General features: G+C 34.8%; 1 protein-coding gene across 1 annotated transcript in view; it reads right to left on the bottom strand.

Annotated features, from left to right (window-relative positions):
- The window catches only part of LOC116163058, an 87933-nt gene extending 77949 nt beyond the window's left edge, over nt 1-9984 (bottom strand). Inside the window, exons 1-3 of the mRNA XM_031476898.1 lie at nt 9975-9984; nt 7907-7987; nt 7657-7830 (exon numbers count right to left, since the gene is read on the bottom strand). Coding sequence (XP_031332758.1) covers nt 7657-7830; nt 7907-7987; nt 9975-9984 — 265 coding nt within the window. The remainder of the gene's footprint in view (nt 1-7656; nt 7831-7906; nt 7988-9974) is intronic.
- Between the last annotated feature and the right edge of the window lie 11577 nt (nt 9985-21561).

Raw genomic sequence — 21561 nt, 5'->3', positions numbered from 1 at the left:
AAAGAACGCGTTCTCTAACTCCATACATATTAAGTGTTTCAGTTTCGGAAGTACGAAAAATATCGTATATACCTTGCGACTGAAGTAGTAGTCTTAATACCTCAGGTAGATTATGACCATCCCTTCGGTCGGGCCATAAACTTTACCTCCGGGATTAAAAATGCTACTTCAGTCCCGCGGTATATAATACACTCATTTCTAAAGTGAACCATTAAAAAGATATCATTGAAAAACTAAGAAGCCAACCAAATTTCGGGGGTTTTGGGGGTGGTACGGGGGAAGCACAAGGAGTGGTAGGTCGAAAAATCCACCAGATGACTGTCTATGACATGCAAAAGGAATCGGGACTATGTCTCATTTTGCAAGTTAAAACCCTCTATTCCCTGGACTAATATGCCTTTTCCTAAATACTCCCAAAATTCGTGCAGTTTATTTTACACAGCTTTTTGATCCAAATCCAATAATTTTTACCGAATGAATGGATCAGGATTAGTCCAAAATTACGAATATTCGAATCGTTTCTATCTTCAGCTCAAGGCCCTGCAATTATGTTACCTTGTTTTTTTATACAATTCTACATTACTTAATTATAAAAAAAGGTACTAACAATTTGACTTTCGCACGAAAGCCTGGTGCATTAATTAGAATTACAATGGGTTTACCATTTTAAGTGGATGACTTAACGTAACATGTTTATGTAGACATTAATGTTGGCCTTCATCAGTCACTACAACGAAATGTATGCATTAAAATACACCTTCCTTCTTATGAATTTAAAATGTTCGAAAGAGCGCATTTATCGAAGAAAGTAATAAATGACCTCCATTTATTTCTTAAATTCATAAATCGACCCTCTGCATTCTGCAATATATAGAAAGGTCAAGGTAAGTAATTACACAGACAACTCCTAATGTTGGCAAACGTCTCCGGAAATAAATTTTTATTCAAACACTTGCCTCGACGTCAGTTGCAATGTGTTGCAACAGCTGAATTTGTGAAATGGAGAAAGCACTTTCACAGTTTCACGACACTGTTTCTGCTTTTTGTTGCAGAAACGAAATTACTGTAATACTTGAATAAAATCGAGCGTTGATGACCGACATAATATGCAATCCATCTACCTTATTCATGCATAATTTTGCGATGTCGGTAAAATCATACGTTTGAGATTAAAAAGCTTTGAACATCTTTTGGCTTATTAAGCGTACCTACTGTAACATTAATTGAATCAATCTCGTCAAATGTTGTAACTAACCGCAGGAAATAATTGTATCAATTACGTTTTGAATTTTATTCATTAGGCGTAGGGAAACTCCTAATTCACTTATTCAATTTCATATGACGTTTAACTTATTAAGGATCCTCAGATCCTTTATAGTTTTGTATTGTCGTCCGTCCGCCCGTGTGCGCTGTAAGTCTCTTTTTAAACGTGACCGATTGTGTTGAAATTTGGTGTACGGCTACTTTGGAGTTTGGACATTAAGAACGGACGCTATTGATTTTCAGGAAGCTGGTTCAACAGGAATAAAAGTTATAGAACTTCGAGTGCATCGGAAACAGGAAAAACTGTGGGCTCAATATATAGAAGTCAACAGATTTTATTCCCTAGGTCATGTATCGAGTTCGGACGCATTATCTTGATGCTGAAAGAGTACATCGTGTGCAGATTTGATAACCGCATGTGTGTGATTTAAAGATGTTAAATTATTTTTCTGAGGTCACATGGATTTTGATCAAAACATGTCAAAATCGTTATTTATGCACCAAGAGCGTTGGGAAAAAAGACCAAGAGCACTATCTCATTGACCAAAACATGACTTTGATCTATGTTTGGCGACTACATGGATTTTTGTCAAAACATGTCAAAATCGTTATTTATGCACCAGGATCAAGACCAGGATCGTTGGAAAAGAACTAAGAGCATAATCTCAATGCCCAAGACATAAATTTGATGCATTTTTGACGACCACATGGATTTTGATCAAAACATGTCAAAATCGTTATTCATGCACCAAGATCATTGGGAACAAGATAAGAGCATTCTCTCGATGCCCAAAACATGAATTTAATGCATTTTTGTTAACTATAAATGAGTATAAAAGGCATTTTGCAAGATTAAAATAAATTGTTGTTAAAAGTGATTGTAATACTGAAGATCCTTCGATATTTCGTTGTATCGGTTTATTTGAATTGTATTTGTAAGTCGGGTTATGGTCTTCTGGAGTAAATATACGCCAATGGCGTAGTTGAGTTGAATTGGGGAATTGTTAAAAAATAAAACTAACTTAGCACATTGAAGGACGCGCCTGCAATTGCAGACATGTGTATAGGAACAGGTCTGCAATTGCAGACGATTATTGGGTTACTAGAAAGCGCACGTTTGCGATTGCAGTCGCTATATTCTCATAACAAATACACGAGAAATAAAAGTTCCTCTCCATATGTATAATAATAATAATAATAATAATAATAATGTTTATTTCCAATGAACATCATATAGAACAAAAGGAAAAAGAACAAGTACATTCAGATTGGAAAAAGGACCACATTCAGTGCGATTTACACTGCGCTTCCATGTGGCCCTACATCATGAGATATGAACTTGAACTAAACATGGTATATGGACAAATACATTAACACTCACACGCAAATCCCTCCTCAGAACTTCCTAAACCAAAAATTTATGTTCAATACAGAAGCCCCTTAAAAGCCACAATAGAGAGTTGATCATCTAACAAAAGGAACTTTACTTGTCTTTTAAACGTAGTCATACTTAAACTTCGTAAAGTTGGTGACAATTTATTAAAGATGTTTGCAACATTATAAGAAAACGATTTCTTAAAGAATTCGGTAGCATGCATTGGAATTGCTACAAGGCCCCTATGCCGAAGATATATTTTGTTGACAGGGAAGTGTCCCATCAAGACATCTATTTTGACCTTGAATTCACTGCCACTAACTCCGCTCAGACTCCTGCGTAGTGCGTCACGTCTGCAAAAGCAGCCATTTGCTACAAACCGTTTACACAGTGAAGTTGTTTAGTGGGCTTGGCAGTAATTCCACCTGTTTTTATAAGTGACTTAGACTGAAAATACTTTAATTTTTTAGTTCTTTCAATACTCATTTCAATATAATCCGCACAATATTTAGAAACGTTTGGTTTAAAACAATTTGTGAGTAAAACGGATCCTAAAGAGGAAGGAGGTTACTAACGCTTTTTGAAGAAGTTGAAGCTGAGACAAAAGAAGAAAGTGTGGGAAATGAAAGCAACAGTAACAGCGAAGAGGACCCATATGATGATAAAGATCAAGATTATTCACCTTCAAATGGTAGTTCTGATGATTCCTCTGATAATTCTAATTTCAATCCAACTCCGCCACCTATAAACGAAATTCTAATCGATCCACTAGGTTCCATTTCTGATGAGAGCGACGATTGGGAAGATACATACGACGATATATACCGCACTTCCATTTTGATTACGCTTACCTTTAGAAGTTTTCATGTCTCTTTGGACTGATGAAGTAATGGATCTCCTTGTCAATAATTGTACCAATACGTATAGAAAGAAGCTGTTGACTTCAAACTGTCCCAAACCCAAACATTCAAGAATATCCAGCTTTGCTCACATAACGAAAGAAGAACTTTAAATAAAAATTTATTCGAATTTCCATCCTGCAGGGGCAGATTCGATTTCCAGTTTTGCGAAAAATGTTCTCATACGATCCATTATACTACCATCCCGTGTTTTCCCATGCCATGTCGGGACGCCGCCAATATGAACAGCTTCTTAGATGTTTTAATTGCACAAATGAAAAAGACAATAGCGATAGGCTCAATAAAATTAGCGAATTACTGAAGTTGTTGCTTCGTAACTATCAAAGGGTTTACTCTCCCGAAGGGGCTTTGTCTCTAGATGAGTGACTATTACCTACTACATAAAGGAAGGGTGCGTTTCAAGCAGTATATTAAAGGCAAAAAGCTAAGTATGGAATAACATTCTACGAACTTTGCACCACAGAGAATATACTTGCAACATCGATATTTATAAAGGTCAACAAGTAGAAGCTAATATGACAAAGTTACAGTCTCTCGTCTTTAGACTTCTTTCTTTCTTTAATTCCATTACAATTACATTAAGTAATGTTGGATTGTCAAAGTGATGGAAAGAACATACAAGTGTAAAAAGACAGGATGACAGATCAGTACAGTAAAAAACAAACATTAAAATAAGATTATCGCAGTTTTTGATTCAAATACTCTCCAACACTGTAGTAAGGGTGACCGACGAACAGGTTATGGGTCATTTTCTTGAACTCCCTCGAGGAGGCGCAATTGCGGATATGTGGTGGAAGATGGTTGAAAAGTTTTGTAGCCATATATCTTGATGATCGTTCATAAAGTGAAGTGGCATGGCGTGTTAGCATGCTACGATTGTCGTCTTTGTTGGCAGTCAATTGTAATTTATTTTCATATACATATACAACGTACTTGTATATGTATAGTGAATAAATCGTTAATATCTTCAGTTGCTTGAAGAGAATTAGGCAGTGGTCATAGGCTCCAGCGCGGCACATTCTGCGGATAATGCTTTTTTGCAACACAAGAATGCGTCTTGAAGCGCACGAGTTTCCCCAGATAATAACTGCATAGATGAAGTGCTTCCCTGGGTGGCTCTGTACATGGGCGTAATAATATTTCAATAGCGTCGATTGAGAAAAAAACTAAAAAAACCGTTTTTTACATGTTTCTTAATTTTACACTTTTGTCGTTTATTAACGATCCTAGAGATCGTTTATAATTTTGTATTGCTGTCTGTTGGTCTGTCCGTCTGTTCCTTTGTTAGTCTGCCCATCTATCTGTCCGTGTGAACGATTACTTTGTTTAGAAATGTCCGATCGCTTTTACATCTCCGTTAGTTATGAACTGAATTGCATGAAATTCAATATGGGCATAGAGTTAGCCATATAATACACAATGCCAAAAGTTGAATCGAATCGATTCAAAATTCACAGTGCCCCGACCATTTATAAACCGAATTGCAAACTTTTTTATTTATAAAAGTATGTAAATGAAATTTGATACATAGGCGCTTGGAACAAAGGAAAATCTAATACCAGTTTCAAAATTTGGTTTTGCGCATGCGCAGTGCCAACTTTTTTAAGGAATGCAGTAGTTAAGAACACATTTTTTCGTAAGCCCATCACCTAAACAAACAAAAGTTTTGCAAGTGAAAGTGCACTAAAAATTAACGCTTTATGTCGATATTATATATGATATTGATAAGTATTAAAAAATACCATGTATCGACTAAAATACCTACCTAGGTAAATTGCTTATTAAAATCGATTGTTTATTACGAATTCTCGAAGATTTTTTTTGTATTTATTTGTACGGGTTTTCCTAAATTTTAATCACGAAAATCCATTCAAGTAGCACGGATACCAATTGTTTACTTACCACCGACCTTACTGATTTATGACTTAATTACTATATAATAGGGAATACAATAGCAGTAACTTTTCTTAAATCCAGGAAGCATTCGAAAGCTTTATCTTATTTTATTGACAGACAGATGATTATTAAACCTGTGTCTCATCAATAGAGCTTTCTCATATAATTGTAATTGTCTATACTGAACAAACAAGAATTGGGTTTAATAAGTTTTGGCGGATTTCTTTATATTAAAAGTACTTAATGCTCTTACTGTCTTCATGTTCATGCCAATAAATCCAATCGTTTGTAGGTATACGAGTAAGTACATATTTACCGCATTTACCATAAAAGTAAGATTTTACAAAGTAACTTGGTCAGATTGTCTTTAAGTAGTTAAGTACCTATAACAAAGAATTCAGTGTGTCTTTCATAGTTATGTTATGTATATTATATTACCAGTCACATTTTATGAAAGCTAATATTTTTTAGCCGCACAGCCAGAGATGCGAATGTTAAAAAAATCCTTAAAATACGCGTAAGTAATAGAGAAATTGTGTTTCATGATTTAAATCTTAGCAGGTACTTGTAATGCCTTGTTGGTGCTTTTTATAAGGACTGTTTTTGGATAGTATGTGGAGTCCAAGCGAGCCCAAACGATACCAGACGAGACGAGACGAGACGAAACTGAACCAGGTCGAGACGAGACTTTGACTTGCTCTCGTCTCGCGAGTCGCGGCAACACTAATAAATAATTAGTATTTTCATTGGAGTCGATAGATTTTTGATTCACTTTATATTGTCATAGGCCGTCATGGAGGATACAGCCGGAAGTGTATATCACACATAAATTAACCCGCATAAGAATTATATAAATGCAGAGTTTAACATAAATTATAGTAGTGCCAGCATAAATAATAATAAATTAAATACTAGATCATGTTATTAAGATTAATCATTTTTTTATTATACCTGAATCACAATCTCCGTTTTAAACACTCAAATGCGTGCGAAAAAGGGCCTTTAAAACACACGTGCTTTAAAGTTGCTAAGTAACGATACTTCAAGTATGACATTTGAAACTGTCATCTGGATGAAATAAAAAACCTCTTAGGTCGCTTTCTGTAAATGCAGAACATTTCTTTGGCTTTTGTACCTATCCTTTGGTTGAAGCTTTCACAAACGCGCGTAATTTATGGTATGCTTCCAAATCTGTTCAACTTTTTAATCGCAGCATTGCTTTAAAGTTTTGAATGAATGCACCAAAATATAGGAGATTTAAATACCTTTGACATTTCCTACATATATGCCAGCATTATGGATGTATTTAAGAATGTATTCGTAAGTAACTTCCTATTCATCCATGGAAACAACTTTTCATATTCTTTATAATAGGCTTTACTGGAGTTGGATTTTACACCTACCAACGTTTGTTTAGATTTTACAACAATCGATTTAATGGACGGTGTATTATCTTTTTCAACAACGGAAATCGTTTAATTCACAAAGCGATGATTTTTATAAGCAAACGTCAAGTGACATTTCCATGGCAATCGTGAAATTACGAACAGCCCACTTAATTAGACATGTATTCGAGTATAACGTCAAAATGACTTCATTGTATTTCCTATTTTTAAATTATACTGCAGGTATAATAAAAAATACTATAAGATACACGTGTATAATTGGTCTTTAAAACACTTGCAACGTTAAAGGCACTCCGCTTTGCGTCGTGCCCTTAAACTCGTTGCGCGTGCTTTAAAGACTTGATTATACACTTGTATCTTAATATACTATTGTAAGTTTGTAGTGAAGTGACTACTGTTTAAATAAAATCGTTTAACGTTTATTTCATTACCAATTATCGATGCAAATGTTTTGTAACACATAAAAAATGTTATACGGCCGAAGGGGGGAAATTTTCTCCAATAAACTAACTTAATGGCCTGCATAATTGCTCTAACACGAACATCAAAATACTGTTATGTATACCAGATAGAAGAGTAATTTAACACTAAAAGTGCAGTACACGTCACACAACCACGAAAGTGACTGAGTAAACATCAAACGAACAATTCTACGCTTTCATGAATACCCTAATAGGCAATCGATACAATTAACGATTTGTAAAAGATGAATGCTTAAATAAGCGACAACTAAACACCGTAACGGTTTCTTATAAAATCGAGTATCGACCTACTTCCATCACATCTAATTACCTACCCAAATTCCCAATCCGTATGACAGATCCCGATTCGGAGTCCGTTGCCAGCCACCCAACTGGGGAGGGACATGATTCCGATTTATCACTTTGCAGATCATCGGATGTTTCTTCAATAATCGTTTCCAAATATAAATACTGCGAACCGGAATTGCCTTGGAGAAATAAATCTGCATCTGCAAAAAAAGAAATATAAATTAACAAATTTGGAAACAACATATGATGCTATGTCTAACCGAAATTTATAATTACCCTTCTGCGATTGCAAAAAAAATGCGGTAACAATCAACAATAACAATACACGGAAGTTTAAATACAAGCATATGTGCTTTCCTGAATCTCACAGTTATATCACGGGTTTTAAATCTTTTTTGCAACTGGCGATTCGACCTATTGTGCAACTTTGCAATGTCATATTAGTCACGTCATTTCAAGGAGTATGGTAAAAGTAAAGAGTAAACAACCCGTAAAATTCCTTGTATCTTTCTTTTGTTTACCTACCTAGTTTTGTGGTACCTATACGTATTGATGAAAATTATTTAAAATTTGGGTTCACAAAGACTATAATGAAATGTACCGCCTAGCGGAAGACACATCAAATTACACAGCCGAAGCGGTAGCTATAATAAAAGCCCTAAAGTAAATAAAACAAAGTGAAAATAAACAGTATGTGATTCTCTTCGACTGGACAAGTGTACTGAAGTCCATAAAAAACTTTTTATCGCCAAACCCCCTAATTAAACAAATCTCCGACTTAAATGAGGATGTACACAACAACGGCAAGACTGTGGACTACATCTGGATCCCATCACACATAGGTATCGCAGGAAACGAAGCCGCAGATAAGTTAGCCAAAGAAGCGACTGAAAATCCAAATATCGACGAAAAAGTGCTCACAACCTACGACCTCAAAAAAAGTATCCACAAAAACCTTAGACAAAAATGGGAAATCCAATGGAAAGCTATCGACCCACTGACGAACAAACTACGATCAATTAGAGACACTACATTCTTCGATGGCGGTTACTATAAATTGACACGAAGAAAAGACCAGGTGGACATCACAAGGCTGAGAATTGGACATACCCGAGTTACCCACGGCCACCTAATGAGGAAAGAGCCACCAAAAATGTGTGAACAATGCCAAGTCCCCATATCAATAAATCACCTAATAACCGAGTGCAATGCTTTTGAAAACGAACGAAGGAATTGTAACATTACGAACGATCAGACGACCAACCTAACAACAAATACCAATATAGCAAACATAATTAGTTTTTTTTATTAACCGCCCAAATATGGTCTTCCATCATGCTTCCAGCGGGCCTTGGTAACGTGCCCAAATTCCATTATGTCTTGATGAAAGTGTTCCCTAAAGTCACTAAATATAGAAAGTACCGCAATCCATTGGGCTTGTGTGTTAGAGAGAGAACGCATGATTTTTGCCCAAAAATGGTGGAAGTTACCAGATTCTAGTAACTATGGGGATTTACGATAATTCAACCGGTTAAAGCGAGTTGGTAGATTTTGCTATGGTTACAATTATTGCCACAATTGTTTCTATGGTGATTTCTACCAATCCGGTTAAAACGGTTGAATTATCGTAAATCCCCTTTAATGTTAGGGATTGTTCCACCTGTTTGGAGATATCTGTATATATTTTTATAAAACATGACGACAGTACTATGAAGTTAGGTTATAAAAAATGACAGCTATTCAGATTTTATTTGTCAATTTTTTTAAGTTGGCAGCAAATTTGCCCAAAAATGACGGATGATTGCGGTACTTTCTATATCTAGTGACTTTAGTGTTCCCCTTGTTCTACCGAATAAGCTCCTATCCTTAAAGTTATCTAAATGAAAATGTAACCTGTGCATCTTTAGAGACATTCTATACCCGATGATACAAAACCAAATCCTGTCAGCTCGTCGTAATTTTCAGCTCTATGGTTTCCTAGGAAACATTGAACGGGAAACCATAGAACACATCACGGGGGGATGTAAACTATTAGTGGGTACAGAATACACCGAAAGACACAACACGGCTGCCAAAATAATACATCAAGAACTAGCATACAAACACAAACTCATTGAAACAGAAATGCCCTATTACAGATACACACCACAAAATGTACTTCAAAACAAAACACACAAACTCTACTGGGACAGGACAGTACATACGGACAGAACAGTGACTAGGAATCGACCAGACATCACACTGATAAACAAAGTACACCAAGAAACATTTATCATAGATGTTGCAATACCAAACGACACCAATGTAATAACAAAGGAGCAGGAAAAGATTACAAAGTACTTACCATTGGCCATAGAAGTAAAAGAACTCTGACAACAGCATAAGGGAACAATAGTTCCACTCATCATCTCAGTCACAGGAGTTACTAGTAAAAACTTTTTGCAACATCAAAACTTGACATTCACCCATACTTACACACAAAGATACAAAAACCAGTCCTTCTGAAAACGGCATCCATAACTCGAAGATTTCTACAGCAATAGATATACTCTACTTTTGACTTGGTAATTACCCGTCATCTGTAGGTCAACCGCATAAAGCGAGAAAAAGCTAAGATAATAATAATAATAATTTCCTGATAGCGTTGGCTATTGTGTCCATCAATAGCTGTGGCAAAAAGGTAAAACGGTATATGTAGACTTATAAACAAGTTTAATGATATTAAAGCATTTATAATGCATTACTTGACGTACAGACAAAACGGCATAAGTATATCGCCATAAATAATCACCATACTCATTGGTAATAACTAATAAGCAGACATATTCCCTGGTCATATCACAAGTATTATGAAAATAATAGAACTTGCTTAAGCTGAATGATAAAAGTTCACATGACCCCACACCAAAAAAGCATGTCAGTTAGTTAAAACAGAATAAGTAGACATATCCTTTTGACCAAAATACTTCATTACAATTTGGTGGATTATTACGGTTTATATGCACACTTATACCCTTTTACGAAGTCACAAGCGCGTTGGTGTTCTGTAAAAACAGTAAAAGTTAATTCGTGTTAAGAATGAACAAAAATTCTAGAGTGTACCAAATTGACACTCTACATACCGTTTAGTTTATACACGATTTTGATGTTGGATTTCAGTTTAAATTAAATTAATTGAATTAAACATATTTATCTCCTGGTAAGTTGTTGTTTTTGAGTTATCCCCTTTTACCTTTTTGCCACAGAATTTGTTGACCTTGCATTATGCTGTAAATTGGGAAGCACGCCGCGCTCTGCGCCCTCTATCTCAAAAACGGTTGAATACTTATATAATAGCTATTTATATATCAAGTACATAAAATGGGTCTTTATGGACGAGTCGTTTATTTAGCCGAGCGAGCTTGCGAGCGAGGAACAAATAAACAAGGCCATCTATATATCATTGACAACAGATGAAAGAAGAAAAAGTTGTGGAGAATTTTATTTTCTACAATTTTTGTAATAAACGCAAATGGCATTATAACCATAGTAAACTAGATATTTGTAAAAAAAAACTCATTTATGCGGTGATTACAGTCGCAATTAGTGGCCATAATTTGCAATATTATGGCCTAGTCCATAATGATAAAGTAAGACGGCCGCCTGTCAATGTGACAGTCGTACTTAGGTGTCAATCCAAGGTAAATTCAAGTATTTTAGAAATATTTGACAAATGCTTGACATCTGTTGTCAATGATATGTATATAGATTTGATCATTTATTGAATTCCATGAAATTTTCATTTTTAAGGGTTGTTGCAGTCGTTCATAAAGCTTTGTATATATCGCGTCCATAAATAGGCTTTATGGGGATTCGCCTTGTTTATTTGTGCCTCGCTCGCAAGCTCGCTCGGCTAAATAAACGGCTCGTCCATAAAGACCCAGTTTATGTACTTGATATATAAATAGCTATTTTGTGACCTTTGACCTTAATTATCTTAAGACGCGGACACGAGATTTTATGAAACTTTTGAGACAACTTTCAGAATGCCAAAATAAACGTTTATACCAGTTTATAGCTTATTATCTCTCATTCCGAGATTATACCTCCTTCTTACTATTATACTACCTTCTTTTTACTACAGCAAAGACGGCTGCTCATTGGGGGTAGCTTTCTTACTATAGTAATACAGCAAACAAATAACATTTTTCCAAGGACTACTTCAAGAAAAAATCCACGACTAATTAAAGCAAATATTTTGTGACATAAATAATAAATGTGAGATAACAATACAATTTACCTTTTTGATTTAAGTACCTATTCTAAACAAATAATTAAATACGCTAATTTAAAACGCAAACGAAATTATATAGCGTTTTGGTAGACAATGCCCCATAACCCCCTCCATCACGTTAAAAAAATAAATTTGAGACTAATTGTGCTAAATGTGAGAAAAAGTGAAACGATAAACAGTACTATAGTGGACCATTTAACATACCAGTTTAAACAACTATAGGTATTCAGTTTGTATTTTTCTATCAAACTAACTACAGTTGAGATTGCCTGTAGCTTTAAAAACTGTTCCAAAAATGCGTAATTTTTGATAACTACAGTTGAACAGTCAACAGTTAAAAAAAGACGTATATATAAAACCGTTAAACTTTAAGTAGTCCAGAACATTGATCGTCGGGCATCCTCGAACTCAAAGCGGCACCAAAACTTTACACTTTGAGTGGTTCCCAAACAATATAGTCTATTATAGTGAAGTTTTAACAGCTGTAAAGAAGATAGTAAGGAATAATCAGTAGTAGTAGTTTATACTGTGTGGCCGGAATCTTTTCTTCTAAGATAAGTGAAGTTGAAACAGTTGCAGCACTTGCAGCTTCACTTCGCGACGATAAAGGCGTATTCATTTATACAGTGAATTTTTTTTAAATGCGAACATAGGAGTTTGTATGCAATGTAATTTTCCTATGTTCGATTTAAAAAAAACACATCAATCTATTGAGTAGTTCAAATGAGTAGTAGATACAATTGACAGCTGACACATTTTTAAAAATACCGCCGTCCAATTTAATTACGAAATCGGTTAGGTTATTGCTTAGAATGTCAAGGAGGACACTTTGAACATTTATTGTAATTGTTTTCGTTATTTATTTTCTTATTTTTTTCATTTATGTATAAATCAAATTAGTAGAATACCAGGTGCACATGGTTCACAATGAGTTGTGGTGTCAGTGCGTGGCCTGTGAGGTCAAGTTATCGTAAGTTTATGAAAAATGTATCCTAAAGTTGCTATGGGCTCACGTGACTTCTTTAAAAAAATCTTACCGAGTGCTCTTCATCATAAAGGTTATAGAGTTGCTGTTCATAGTCACACAAGTTGCGCGATTTGGGAATGTGATTTTTTTTTTTTTTTTTTTTTTTTTTTTAGAGATTTTTGATACATAATATTTTGGGAATGTGAACCGCGCACACCTCATAGATTAATGTGTTTTTTTTAAAATCGAACATAGGGAAATTACATTGCATGCAAACTCCTATGTTCGTATTTAAAAAAAACTCACTGTATGTGTATAAAACGAGGTACTTCCACATGTATACAACAAATAACTCTCGAAATAACTACACAACACAATACCTACCTGGCATATTTAGGTATGAATTTCAAAAAAATCTTTCTCACATTTAATCATTCTCCTACAGAAAACTTAGTTCTAAACTTTACGATTTCACGAGAACCATATTGTGGCGCAAACTGTTACCACCTTCCTATTAACTTCCCATTTGTGCATAATTACACATATAAATATTCTATTCATGATCCGAGTATGAAAAGAACAATGGGTAGGTAAAGGTATCAAGCGTCGATTTGCATAATTTATGTACAACCCAAATCTGAAAGGTGGCTTATTGTAGGTAAGTGTTGCAGATGTTCCGAGTTTCGCACATTCGCAGGTCGAGTACGAAAACAATTGTATTTTATTTTATTCGCTGTACACAATATTACGCAACAGTATAATTATACGAGTATGGAACTTTGATTTAAGTCAACATTTACATTTAATGCATAAATGTGGTATTTAGCAACCTATTCTTTGGATAATGTTATATAAACAAAACATGTTTCCCACTTGTGAGACTTCTTGAGGTTACCTACTAGCTATACAATTTTATTAAAGTGCCCATTATAATCGAGTTGCTGGGTTGGGTACACTTCTATACAAAGTTAGGTACACATACGGAAAATCACCTTTCTCCATCCACATCCATATGGGTCAAGCTTTACGAAAAACTTAGGTGACAGTCTATCATGACTTGCACTCAGTGGCACAATGACGTCGTACACAAAAATTATAAATGTTTACGTAAATCGACTTTATTTCGGCAAGGTGTGGTCCTAGCATTATTATTATTATCAAAAATGTTGGCCATTAAAAAATGAATAAATTCCTTTATTACTCAAAATTTGATATCACGCATGATTTCAGAGATACGTGATCGGAAAGTAGATGGTGTTACAAAAAAGTTCAGTTTTCTCTTTTATTACTACAATAAACAAAGTGTAACTAGTAGATAAAAATTGTTTTCCTCTTCTACGTTCTGCTTTTGAATGGATTTTTGCAGTCCATAGTTTTTTTACTTCTACATTTACAAAACCCACAGTATGGAACATCGGATTTCCTGCAAGAACAATTACGAGTTGAACACTTTATGGTTATGCAGGTGCAGTTTAATGTCACTGATTCCGGGAAACGTCTTTCAAATTGGGCAAGTAGGAGGTGACCGTTACATTCTTGAAATCCAAAGTTCCTAGGGTCGGGAAGCGTATTGGCATTCTGTACTATTATTCAGAGCAGCTCTGGTCTGATTCGCAGTATACTATGGCTTCATGTTATGCGCAAATTGATAATACATTATGTACTGCGATTCAGAGCACCGATTTGGTTTAGACTTTAGAGTTCTGAAACGCTGTATATAATGGGTTTCTGCAAAGCGCGTGTACCTTAGCCAAAATTATACTGCGATTTAGCAAATTTATACTGCGATTCAGAAATAATGTTAAATCGCGCAGGAGAATAGTTTGGTTATCTCTAAACATCTTTAGATTGTCAGAAACTTACAAGACGTGTGTTTTTATTGTTACCTTTGCAAGAAAGGTACATTTTTTGTGGTTTGTGTGTGTGATCAAGGTTCTCAAACTGCGCTAAAATGAACTATAAACTATTTTCAATGATCGAATATTTGGAACGAGTAGAACATGGATTTGCGAAACTTTGACTTAAAAAACGGGTGAAGATATTAACAGATGTTTGGCGCGACAAGTGGTTAGCTGATTTTAGTAATTAAACAAACACTAAACCATATCGGTGCTCTGAATCGCAGTGTATAATGTATTATCAAATTGCACATAACGTGAAGCCATAGTTTACTGCGAATCAGACCACAGCTGCTCTGAATGATATGTAGTACAGAATGCCAATACGCGGTCGGGAAACAGGTACCTACGTGGTGTCAAGATAATTCAGCTAAAATACCATACCCGTACAAAGATAATGCAAACAAAGAGGGCAATGCTTTCATTCTTCTTGCAATCGACGTAGCAGGTATTCTTTGACTGCCTGATTGCTAAACCGCGACACGGTACACCTTCATCTAGTTGACTGCTTGCAGTATCCCTCACTGCAGATACTGTAAACCCTTCGTCTAGCTGTACTGCGAGAATTAGCTCATAACTTCAGATAAAATCTGTGCTTTGGGAATATTCTCTTTCCGCGTGTTGAGTTTGATGGATCCTCTCGTACTGCAACATGTACTACCTACTTACTTATATTATGTTATCAAAAATCTCTAAACCTTCCCCATATAGTTTTATTCGTTGAAGTTTTTTTAAAAATAACAGCGACTATAGTTTCGGCGTACTGCCATCATCAGGCGACTAGAAGTGTATCACAATATAGCAAATTTGAAAACATTAAGAGCCTAGTACTTACTGTGAAAGTTAACAGGAAAACGGTAAATTACAAACGTTGAAGACGAATAAGACGAACATGTTGTTTTTTTAATTATTAACTGGCCGAAGCCAAGTGAAAAACCTGAAGGGTGGTTAAAACGGAAAGGTTGTCCTAAGTTTCAAGACGAAATTATTATCAAGCCTTGTTAAGACAACCAACCGGAGGGTTGAATTTTTACATTAAAGGTTGAAAGTTGGGTTAACCTAAAAATGAACAAAGTTTTAGATTTAAAAAATAACTTATCTAAAAGGTACTTACACATTTCAAAAGAACGGGGGGAAAAAAATAAACTTATAAAAGTATTGAAACTATTAAGATGACTACATATTTAAATTATTTAAGTAAAGTTTAAATTCGAGATCATGCAGACGGCATGTCTCGAAATGATTGACAATTCGGTATAAGAGGAAACTGACATATCGATAAATTTATAAATTTTGAAAAGATGTATAGGGTGAATTGAAATTATTGTAAAAACAGAAGATTGTTATTAAAGCCGAGAACTTCGTTAAGAGAGAGGTGCGGGTTCTTTTTAACTTGGTGGTGAATTTCTTTCAATTCCAGAAAGTTCAATCTTATACCTTTATTACATATATGCAGAATTTCGAAATCGGTGTTCGGATTGAAGGAGTGACCCGTTTCTAGGATGTGTGAAGCGAAAGAGGATTTTATTGAAGAGGAATTATTGTTTTTAATGCATTGAAAGTGTGCTTGAAACCTAGTAGAAAATTTCGTCCCTGTTTGGCCAATGTAGGAAGATTTACAGGTGGGGCAATTAAGTTTGTAAATGCCAGATTTGTCTATTAGAGGGATTTGGTCTTTTGTGTGTGAAAGAACTGACTTTAGATTGCTGTTGGCTGTAAAGATTATGCGGATGTTGTATTTTTGGAAGGTGTTTTGAAAACAATGAGAAAATTCTCCGATATAAAGCAATACTTGATATGTGGTTGGAGTATCTTCCTGTAAGGGGGATAAACTGGTGGTATTGCGGATCTCGGATTTATGAAGGAGTTTGAATTGGAGATTTTGGATCAATTTTAACGGGTAATCATTTTGAGCGGCTAGTTGGTAAATAATCTGGAGTTCTGCGTTGTATTTGGTTTGGTTTAAGGGTAAACTGAAAAGTCTGTGGAAATAGAATCTGAACGTTGCAAGTTTATGTTGGAGAGGGTGAAAGGAGGTGAAGTGGATTATATTACTGGTGGTGGTGGGTTTTCTATAAATTCCAAAATCGAGTTTTTGGCCTAGATGTTCAATTGAGAGATCTAAAAAATTGAGGGTTTTGTGGGACTCTAATTCGAGGGTAAATTTTAAGTTTTTATGTAAGGTATTTAAGATGTTAAAGCAATTGTTTAAATCGGAGTCATTGCCTTCAAATATCACAAGGATGTCATCTACATAGCGTTTATAAAATTTAAAGTGTTTCTTGATGGTAGGGTTGGATAAGAGTTTTTTAATTTCTAGATTTGATAAGAATATTTCAGCAAGTAAAGGTGAAAGGTTATTCCCCATAGGGAGACCGGATTTTTGTGTATATTGTTTTTTATTGAAGAAAAAGAAATTTTGGTTCAAACACTGATCTAAACATTTGATTAAAAATTCTGAAGTTTGATCTGAGGCATTAGAATCTGAAAGTAAATTTTGAACTATAGATCTGCACTCTCCGTATGGGACGCTAGGAAACAAATTTACTATACCAAAGGAAATGAGGCGTTGTGATTCTAAAATCTTAGTTTTTGAAAGTTCATGAGCAAATTGAATGGAGTTCGTTATTGAATGTTGGGAGGACCATGGTAAAAGGGTTGTCAAATACGAGTTTAACCACGTAGATAGTTTGTGTACTGGTGTGTTGGTAAAAGAAACGATGGGTCGTATCGGGTTGTTGGGTTTGTGGATTTTTGGAAGAGCATACAATCTGGGGATGGATGGATTCATAAGAAGGAAAGACGTGTAATAAAGGTTGAATTCAGTTTTGATGATGTCCTTATAAGAGTGAATAAACTTTCTGAAATTTACTGTAAAGTTATTAAAATTTATCTTCGAGTTACTGAAATCATCCCCTTTAAGGAAATTCTCCACTTTTCGGACATAATCTTCTTTATTCATGATTACAAGAGCATTACCTTTGTCCGCTTTGGTAAAGATGAGGTTGTTATCAATTGATTTTGATTTGATGGATTTCAAAGTTCTCAGAATTGATTTATTAAATTTCCCCGAGATGGGTTTATATTTATTCAATTTGTGGAGACAACTTGCTCTGATGGAGTTAGTGTCTACCTGAGGGTTGTTGGAATTGATTTTGTGCAAAATGCATTCTAGGTTTATTTTAAAATCTTGAAGAGTATTTTTGTTCGTATTAAATGGATTGTGCTTAAGGCCTAGATTTAAGATGTCAGTTTCATCCTTATCGAAGGTGGTCGTACTTAGATTTATTACGTTTTTGTGAAAATTGAAGAAGAAACTTGGATCAGGGGGATTGTAATTTAAGTTAGATTTTAATTTCTTTAAGTTGGTTAATTTTTTATTTAAACTTTGAAAAATCTCTGAGCCAAATTTCTCTACTTCGTCTTTGGTTGTGCTAATGACTATATCTAATTCTAAATTGTTAAGGTACTAATGAAGATCTTGATGTGAAATATATAGTTGTAGATTTAGGTTGTCTCTGACTTTGTACCAGTGGTTGATTTCGTTTTTGAGCCATTTAAGTTTACCTGAGTGTATAGCGTCTTGTACTCTCGGTGAGTTGTTTTTTGTTTCAACGCAGAACTCCAGATTATTTACCAACTAGCCTCCCAAAATGATTACCCGTTAAAATTGATTCAAAATCTCCAATTCAAACTCCTTCATAAATCCGAGATCCACAATAGGTACCACCAGTTTATCCCTCTTACAAGAAGATACTCCAACCACATATCAAGTATTGCCTTATATCGGAGAATTTTCTCATAGTTTTCAAAACACCTTTCGAAAGTATAACATCCGCATAATCTTTACAGCCAACAGCAATCTAAAGTCAGTTCTTTCACACACAAAAGACCAAATCCCTCTAATAGACAAATCCGGCATTTACAAACTTAATTGCCCCACCTGTGAATCTTCCTACATTGGCCAAACAGGGAGAAAATTTTCTACTAGGTTTCAAGAACATTTTCAATGTATTAAAAACAATAATTCCTCCTCAATAAAATCCTCTTTCGCTTCACACATCCTGGAAACGGGTCACTCCTTCAATCCGAACACCGATTTCGAAATTCTGCATATATGTAATAAAGGTATAAGATTGAACTTTCTGGAATTGAAAGAAATTCACCACCAAGTTAAAAAGAACCCGCACCTCTCTCTTAACGAAGTTCTCGGCTTTAATAACAATCTTCTGTTTTTACAATAATTTCAATTCACCCTATACATCTTTTCAAAATTTATAAATTTATCGATATGTCAGTTTCCTCTTATACCGATTTGTCAATCATTTCGAGACATGCCGTCTGCATGATCTCGAATTTAAACTTTACTTAAATAATTTAAATATGTAGTCATCTTAATAGTTTCAATACTTTTATAAGTTTATTTTTTCCCCCGTTCTTTTGAAATGTGTAAGTACCTTTTAGATAAGTTATTTTTAAATCTAAAACTTTGTTCATTTTTAGGTTAATCCAACTTTCAACCTTTAATGTAAAAATTCAACCCTCCGGTTGGTTGTCTTAACAAGGCTTGATAATAATTCGTCTTGAAACTTAGGACAACCTTTCCGTTTTAACCACCCTTCAGGTTTTTTCACTTGGCTTCGGCCAGTTAATAATTAAAAAAACAACATGTTCGTCTTTTTCGTCTTCAACGTTTGTAATTTACCGTTTTCCTGTTAACTTTCACAGTAAGTACTAGCTCTTAATGTTTTCAAATTTGCTATATTGTGATACACTTCTAGTCGCCTGATGATGGCAGTACGCCGAAACTATAGTCGCTGTTATTTTTAAAAAAACTTCAACGAATAAAACTATATGGGGAAGGTTTAGAGATTTTTGATAACATAATATATTTCAACCCCCATTTCGAGGAACGATGGATCCAACTCAAAAAAAAAAAACTACTTACTTATTCAAGAGTTATGACAATAGATATTGGCAGGAAATACCAGTGCCGGTTTACCGGTTAGGCACGGTAGGCACGTGCCTAGGGGCGCCTACCATTTAGGGGCGCCAGCCGCCAGTGTACCACCAAGTATCGTACGCCATGAGCAGTACGCACACTGAATGGAAATTCCCATAAAGATGTGCTTACGACTTTTTAAATTTAATTCCTTAGTGTTGTATCATTTTTTACGACAAAGATTAACAGTAATTACACATTCATTTTGAAATGTGTACATTTACCTACTATACAGGGTGGTGCCTAGCGCAACGCAGCATAGGGATTTCAATGATAATTTCTTTATAGTCAATTACTAGCTCCCCTAATTATTTTAGAGCAAAAGTCTAAATAAGTTTTTTTTAGAGAAAAAAATACTGCATCTGTTCGTACTTTTAGTTATAATTTTCCATTTTTCAAAACCGTAGAAATCGATAAAATAAAAAATTACATTTTTATAAATCAGTGATGCTTTGGAATCTTTATAACAAACTACAAGCGCATCGCATCTAAGTTATCGTTGCTTGACGTCGAACGATTTTCATATTTAATTCTGTTTCAACTAACCGCGGCAATAAAAGGCATCTTAGGGTAATGTTTTTTTAGAGAATGTATGCTGCATTTGCATCAGGTACCTACTATTTGTTTATCATTTTCCGGAATCAGAGTACCTACATAATCGAAGAAAAAAAATTGATTTGATTTGAAGAAGATTTGTTCCTAAACTTATATTCGGATTTTCCGCTACTGCAGCCAAAACGTTGAATGTATTGTCGTTTTCCTGATGGTTTTGACGGACATTTTGAACGTTATTGCACTTGCAGTTCTTTAACTAATTTATAAACAAGTATACATAAATTTAATATACGTCAAAGGCAAATAATGAAACGTGATCGCTGTTTTTTAGGTAATTCCAAGGCATATTTGATTTTTTGTAAAATGGACCTTTTTATTTTGTCGATTTCTACGGTTTTGAAAAACGGAAAATTATGAGTAATAGCATGAACAGATTCAGTATTTTTTTCTCTAAAAAAAACTTATTTAGACTTTTGCTCTAAAATGATTAGGGGAGCTAGTAATTGACTATAAAGAAATTACCATTGAAATCCCTATGCTGCGTCGCGCTAGGCACCACCCGGTATAACAGGATATGAAAACTGAGAAGCTGCAATTTTTGTATCAAATTGATATACGTAATCGCAGTGCTACTATGAACTTTTTAAGAAATTCTCTCGGCAGAATGAGACTGAATGAATTTGCACTTCTACACATGAATTAAATAGTGATATATTAGACCGCATAAATGTTGAGGAAATTTTGGATAAATTTGCTTCACAAAAGGCTAGAAAAAAAATGTTTTAGAGAACTATGACCTTTTAACTTTTTATTATTTAAAAATACCTTTTTTGATTCAGTTTTAGAAAATTATTATTTTTTGTTATCTTAAAACGCAAATAATACTATTCCATTGCCAAGACTAATTTTTTAATAAAGGATTTTTTTAAGAGTGTCGGGTGGGCGCTTAAAGGGCTGTGCCTAGGGGAGAAAATGTTCTTAAACCGGCACTAGCAAATACACTGTAGGTATCAATTAGGTCTGAAGTGTGGATGAAGACGTCGTCTTTAATAATCTTCACAGATTCTAAACTTTTCGCGTATTCCTTGGCTCCTACCGCTGTTACATACAGGGTGGTGACTTGCGTATCGCATCATAGGGATTTCAATGTAAAATTCATAACATGCGATTATTGGCTCCCCAAATTACTTTAGAGCAAAAATGTATTAAGGTTTTTTGTGGAAACAATTCTTTACG

The sequence above is a fragment of the Photinus pyralis genome, unplaced genomic scaffold, assembly GCF_008802855.1.
Source record: "Photinus pyralis isolate 1611_PpyrPB1 unplaced genomic scaffold, Ppyr1.3 Ppyr1.4_LG2, whole genome shotgun sequence".
Classification (NCBI taxonomy): Eukaryota; Metazoa; Arthropoda; class Insecta; order Coleoptera; family Lampyridae; genus Photinus; species Photinus pyralis.
Note: the sequence above shows the minus strand (reverse complement) of the source record. Positions and strands in the feature narration are given on the sequence as shown.